The sequence below is a fragment of the Leucopleurus acutus genome, assembly GCF_964270905.1.
Source record: "Leucopleurus acutus genome assembly, chromosome: 3".
Lineage (NCBI taxonomy): Eukaryota > Metazoa > Chordata > Mammalia > Artiodactyla > Delphinidae > Leucopleurus > Leucopleurus acutus.
Window position 1 is genome coordinate 25,297,260 of NC_139145.1, and position 6,614 is coordinate 25,303,873.

A 6,614-nucleotide genomic window follows, 5' to 3' on the forward strand; every position below is an offset into this window, starting at 1 on the left:
TTTGTAGATTTTAGACATAGATTTCTTGTACCATGGTTGATTAGAATTTGCTTCTAGTTATTAATAGTTTAGAAAAGTTTATTTCAGCTTCACAATTTATTATTGATAATGTCACATTAATTTTCATTGTTAACTTTGAGCAAACCTCTATGGATTACTTCCTCATAAGTATTTACTATTATAAATGCATTACTGATTTCAGTACTGCTATAGGTTTGTGCATTACAGGGATTCTGATAAAATACTCATTCATACCATTCCATTACACACATTGTTGATGGAGTATATTCATTCATTCATTCATTCATTCATTTATTTATTTATTTTTGGCTGTGTTGGGTCTTCGTTGCTGTGCGCAGGCTTTCTCTACTTGCAGGGACTGGGGGCTACTCTTCGTTGCGGTGCACAGGCTTCTCATTGCGGTGGCTTCTCTTGTTGCAGAGCACGGGCGCTAGGCACGGAGGCTTCAGTAGTTCTGGCTCGCAGGCTCAATAGTCGTGGCTCACGGGCTCTAGAGCACAGGTTCCGTAGTTGTGGCACACCGGCTTAGTTGCTCCGTGGAATGTGGGATCTTCCCGGACCAGGACTCGAACCCTTGTCCCCTGTATTGGCAGGTGGCTTCTTAACCACGGCGCCATCAGGGAAGCCCCTGGAGTATATTCTTGACAGAAGAAAATTTCCGTTTTGACTAAGCATTGATGAGAACTGAATCTTTGACTTATCTTTCACATGCCTGATGATTGAAATAATTTTCCACAGATTAGCTTCTGGTTTTGTACTTTTCAGTTCTTTTTTTCTTCTTCAAACGCACATGCTTTGAGAGCTGTGAAGTGCAAGACACGGCTATATTGTAAGGTGGGTTTTGTCCTTATGCTTCTGTGTCTTGTGCTAGGTTAAGTCAGTAGAGCAGTCAGTATGAGTACTGGAAGTTATTCCTGTAATGCGATAGTATATAGTCAATTACATATGGCGGTGTCTGAAAATCACATAATAGCCTCACTTAAAACATCTCCTTAGGGCTTCCCTGGTGGCGCAGTGGTTGAGAGTCCACCTGCCGATGCAGGGGACACAGGTTCGTGTCCCAGTCCGGGAAGATCCCACATGCCGCGGAGCGGCTAGGCCCGTGAGCCATGGCCGCTGAGCCTGTGCATCCAGAGCCTGTGCTCCACAACGGGAGAGGCCACAACAATGAGAGGCCCGCGTACCACAGAAAAAAGAAAATCTCCTTAGCCAGATTTCAAAAAAGCCTTTCCAATATGATCCAACATAGCAGAATATGATAGAAGGAAAATTGGCAAAGAAAGAGACGCTGGTCTTACCTGATGGAAATTAAAATATCTCACTTTTGACAATTTTGCAAAAACTTATAATTCCATGAACTAATTTCTAGGGTTCTTCATAGGACCTAAAAAGGAACCCATAGAGTTGTGGAACAACAATAGAAGCTGCTGTGATGAGAAGCCCAGGCACTGCAACAAAGAGTAGACCCCACTCGCCACAACTAGAGAAAGTCTGCACGCAGCATTGAAGACCCAACGCAGCCAAAATAAAAATAAATAAATAAAGATAAATAAATTTAATTTTAAAAAAGTAATACTCAGGTTTGAGGCATGAGAGGTATGATGAGGAGAAATTAGCTAATCCTTTCAGAACTTTTAAAATATCAAACTCAGTCTCTAAGATTTTAGCATTATATACAACATCGGTTACTTATTAGTGGTTTGGGAAGGCCAATTTAAAATTTTCTGATCTTACTGTATCGAAATTCACGGCCCTAATGTTTTCCACATTGACTATATGAATGATGAAGTAAAGTCAATCATGTATTTCCTTTCCAACTGGACAGAAAACAAAATTTTAAAAAGTGTTTGGACTACTGACTTCTGATTTCTTCTAAGGCAAGTGTATAGGTAATTTTTATTCCCTGATTAGGAGAAAAATGGTGGAAGAGGGCAGGGTTAAGAATTAAGATTTCAAGAGCGTGAGAGGTAGATGGCCAACCAGAGTTCCTAAGGTTCGGTGCCTGTAACTGTTGCCGCCGCTTAAGCCTGCCAAAGCAGTGGTACGGCTGCTGCCCTCGTATTTGCTACCTCTAGAAACATTCTTGCCAGTAGTGGCGGCAGCGGGACTCAATTACCCCCTTTTATCACTCTCTGCAGACCCTCCAGATGGCATCTTCTGTGGGCAACGTGACCGACAGCACAGAACCAACGAAACGTATGCTTTCCTTCCAAGGGTTAGCTGAGTTGGTACATCGAGAGTATCAGGCAGGAGATTTTGAGGCAGCTGAGAGACACTGCATGCAGCTGTGGAGACAAGAGCCAGACAATACTGGAGTACTTTTATTACTTTCATCTCTACACTTCCAGTGTCGAAGGCTGGACAGATCTGCCCACTTTAGTACTCTGGCAATTAAACAGAACCCTCTTCTGGCAGAAGCCTATTCGAATTTGGGGAATGTGTACAAGGAAAGAGGGCAGTTGCAGGAAGCAATTGAGCATTACCGGCATGCATTGCATCTCAAACCAGATTTCATCGATGGTTATATTAACCTGGCAGCCGCTTTGGTAGCAGCAGGCGACATGGAAGGGGCAGTACAAGCTTACGTCTCTGCTCTTCAGTGCAATCCTCATTTGTACTGTGTTCGCAGTGACCTGGGGAACCTGCTCAAAGCCCTGGGTCGCTTGGAAGGAGCCAAGGCATGTTATTTGAAAGCAATGGAGACGCAACCGAACTTTGCAGTAGCTTGGAGTAATCTTGGCTGTGTTTTCAATGCACAAGGGGAGATTTGGCTTGCAATTCATCACTTTGAAAAGGCTGTCACCCTTGACCCCAATTTTCTGGATGCTTATATCAATTTAGGAAATGTCTTGAAAGAGGCACGGATTTTTGACAGAGCTGTGGCAGCTTACCTTTGTGCCCTAAGCTTGAGCCCAAATCATGCAGTGGTACATGCCAACCTGGCTTGTGTATACTATGAGCAAGGCCTGATAGATCTGGCAATAGACACCTACAGGCGAGCTATTGAGTTGCAACCACATTTCCCTGATGCTTACTGCAACCTAGCCAACGCTCTGGAAGAGAAGGGCAGTGTTGCCGAAGCAGAAGATTGTTATAATACAGCTCTGCGGCTGTGTCCCATCCATGCAGACTCTCTGAATAACCTAGCCAATATCAAAGGAGACCAGGGAAACATTGAAGAGGCAGTTCGCTTGTATTGTAAAGCATTAGAAGTCTTCCCAGAGTTTGCTGTTGCCCATTCAAATTTAGCAAGTGTATTGCAGCAGCAGGGAAAACTGCAGGAAGCTCTGATGCATTATAAGGAGGCTGTTCGAATCAGTCCTACTTTTGCTGATGCCTACTGTAACATGGGAAACACTCTAAAGGAGATGCAGGATGTTCAGGGAGCCTTGCAGTGTTATACTCGTGCCATTCAGATTAACCCTGCACTTGCGGATGCCCACAGCAATCTGGCTTCCATTCACAAGTATTCAGGGAATATTCCAGAAGCAATTGCTTCTTATCGCACTGCTCTGAAGCTTGAACCTGATTTTCCTGACGCTTATTGTGATTTGGCTCATTGCCTGCAGATTGTCTGTGATTGGACAGACTATGATGAGCGAATGAAGAAGTTGGTCAGCATTGTGGCTGACCAGCTGGAGAAGAATAGGTTGCCTTCTGTGCAGCCTCATCATAGTATGCTCTATCCTCTTTCTCATGGCTTCAGGAAGGCTATTGCTGAGAGCCATGGGAACCTCTGCTTGGATGAGATCGGTGTCCTTCATAAACCACCGTACGAACATCCAAAAGACTTGAAGCTCAGTGATGGTCGACTGCGTGTAGGATACGTGAGTTCTGACTTTGGGAATCATCCTACTTCTCATCTTATGCAGTCTATTCCAGGCATGCACAATCCTGATAAATTTGAGGTATTCTGTTATGCCCTGAGCCCAGATGATGGCACAAACTTCCGAGCGAAGGTGATGGCAGAAGCCCATCATTTCATTGATCTTTCTCAGATTCCATGCAATGGGAAAGCAGCTGATCGCATCCATCAAGATGGTATACACATCCTTGTAAATATGAATGGTTATACCAGGGGTGCTCGAAATGAACTCTTTGCTCTCAGGCCAGCTCCTATTCAGGCAATGTGGCTGGGCTACCCTGGGACCAGTGGCGTGCTTTTCATGGATTATATCATCACTGATCAGGAAACTTCACCTGCTGAAGTTGCTGAGCAGTATTCTGAGAAACTGGCTTATATGCCCCATACTTTCTTTATTGGTGATCATGCTAATATGTTCCCTCACCTGAAGAAGAAGGCAGTCATCGATTTTCAGTCCAATGGGCACATTTATGACAATCGGATTGTGCTGAATGGCATCGACCTCAAAGCATTTCTTGATAGTCTCCCAGATGTGCAGATTGTCAAGATGAAATGTCCTGATGGAGGAGACAACGCAGACAGCAGTAATACGGCTCTTAATATGCCTGTCATTCCTATGAATACTATTGCAGAGGCAGTTATTGAAATGATTAACAGAGGACAAATTCAGATAACAGTTAATGGATTCAGTCTTAGCAATGGACTGGCAACTACCCAGATCAACATTAAGGCTGCCACTGGAGAGGAGGTTCCCCGTACCATTATTGTAACCACACGTTCTCAGTACCGGTTACCGGAAGATGCCATTGTGTACTGTAACTTTAATCAGTTATATAAAATTGACCCATCTACTTTGCAGATGTGGGCAAATATTCTGAAGCGTGTTCCCAATAGTGTACTGTGGCTGTTGCGTTTTCCAGCAGTAGGAGAACCTAATATTCAACAGTATGCACAAAATATGGGCCTTCCCCAGAACCGTATCATTTTTTCACCTGTTGCTCCTAAAGAGGAACATGTTCGGAGAGGCCAGCTGGCTGATGTCTGCTTGGACACTCCACTCTGTAATGGACACACCACAGGGATGGTTGTCCTTTGGTCAGGGACACCCATGGTGACTATGCCAGGAGAGACTCTTGCTTCCCGAGTTGCAGCTTCCCAGCTCACTTGTTTAGGCTGTCGTGAGCTTATTGCTAAAAATAGACAAGAATATGAAGACATAGCTGTGAAACTGGGAACTGATCTAGAATACCTGAAGAAACCTCGTGGCAAAGTCTGGAAGCAGAGAACATCTAGCCCTCTGTTCAACACCAAACAATACACGATGGACCTAGAGCGGCTCTATCTACAGATGTGGGAGCATTACGCAGCTGGCAACAAACCTGATCACATGATTAAGCCTGTTGAAGTCACTGAGTCGGCCTAAATAATGACTGTGTGCACAGGAGAATTACCCTGTACCTGAGCCTCAACCTTCTGGGGGAAAGGGAACTACTTTTTCCTTATCTGTACAATACCATGCTGCAGATGGGTGACAGACAATGATAAGAAATAGCACAGCCAGACTTGCTTCCTGCATGATCATGATCATGATAGGGAGAGACACAAGAGATGGGAAACTGCTGTTCCACAAGGAGTCTCCATAGAATTTTGCAGCAGCCAGGTGTCTGGAAGGTCTGGAAGGTAAGTCTGGAAGGTCTGATCTCCCTTGGTCTTCCATAGGATGGATGGTTAGTGTGGAAGGGAGATAGAGATTGCCCAGCCGTTTTGTGATTATCATGGATTGATTGAGTCTTCTGAATTAATATTTTTCTTTATATTTTGGGTATTGGAGCTTTTAAAAATGTTTGGTTTCAGGTATTTTTATTCATGTGAAGTGTGTATGATTCTCTTGAGATAAGCTTTTAAGCTAAAATATTCCTTGTTTTAGTTTCTGAACTCTACAGATAAATGGGGACTTTGCTGGTATAGTCTTTTTATAGGTTGTGTAAACCACTTGAGCTTATATCAGTCATTTTAGTGTCTGACATAATGTTCGGAACTATCAGTGCTTTGTTGGTTTATAGATGATGGCTTAAATTATTTTCCTGGTCCGTTTCCTTCTTCCCTTCCCCCCACTTTAAAAATTCTCCTGTAACTTGGCTAACAAAAAACCAAGTCTGATTCAAAACCTCCCAGAGTGTTTCTCTTAACCGCGTCATCTGGTGCCGAATGAAGATTCTTAGGAGTGATTATTAATTCTGAAGGGCACAGTTGTGGTACTGTCACTGATGATAATAATAATGGATTTTTGGCCTAGAGTGTTGACCTATTTCACCAGTGTTTTACCGTTGACTGCCCCTCTATGCTGCTTCCAAAAGTGATAGTGTGTGTTAAGATTTTTACTTTCATTTCTAATGTTTGTTTGTTTTAGTGAGTCCTGTTCTTCGTTTTTCTTTCAGCAGAAATGAAATCCCAGGTAAGTATAAGTATTCAAATATTTGATCAGTAAGTCACAGTTATCTCCAGTACATTAAATAACTTTCATCAAAAAACATGTTATAGGTAAAAAGCTCTGAAGGACCAGCTATGTATATGATAATTATGTTTCAGACCTTCTAGGGTATTATATATAATAACTTGTCTTCTGGACGTGGTCTTGAAGTCTTTATGGATTCAGTCTCAGTAGTAGCGAACTGCACTGCTACTTGGTTTGGAGTACAAATTAGACTTTAGCCCTCTTGGAGGTTGA

The 6,614-nt window shown here is 43.1% G+C and overlaps 1 protein-coding gene across 1 annotated transcript; it reads left to right on the forward strand.

Annotated features, from left to right (window-relative positions):
- Nucleotides 1-2,168: 2,168 nt before the first annotated feature.
- LOC309960017 (UDP-N-acetylglucosamine--peptide N-acetylglucosaminyltransferase 110 kDa subunit-like) lies at nucleotides 2,169-5,309 on the forward strand (the record flags this gene model as incomplete). Its single annotated transcript, XM_082836562.1, has 1 exon — nucleotides 2,169-5,309. The coding sequence occupies one exon, from the start codon at nucleotides 2,169-2,171 to the stop codon at nucleotides 5,307-5,309; it is 3,141 nt and encodes a 1,046-aa protein (XP_082692688.1).
- Nucleotides 5,310-6,614: the final 1,305 nt, after the last annotated feature.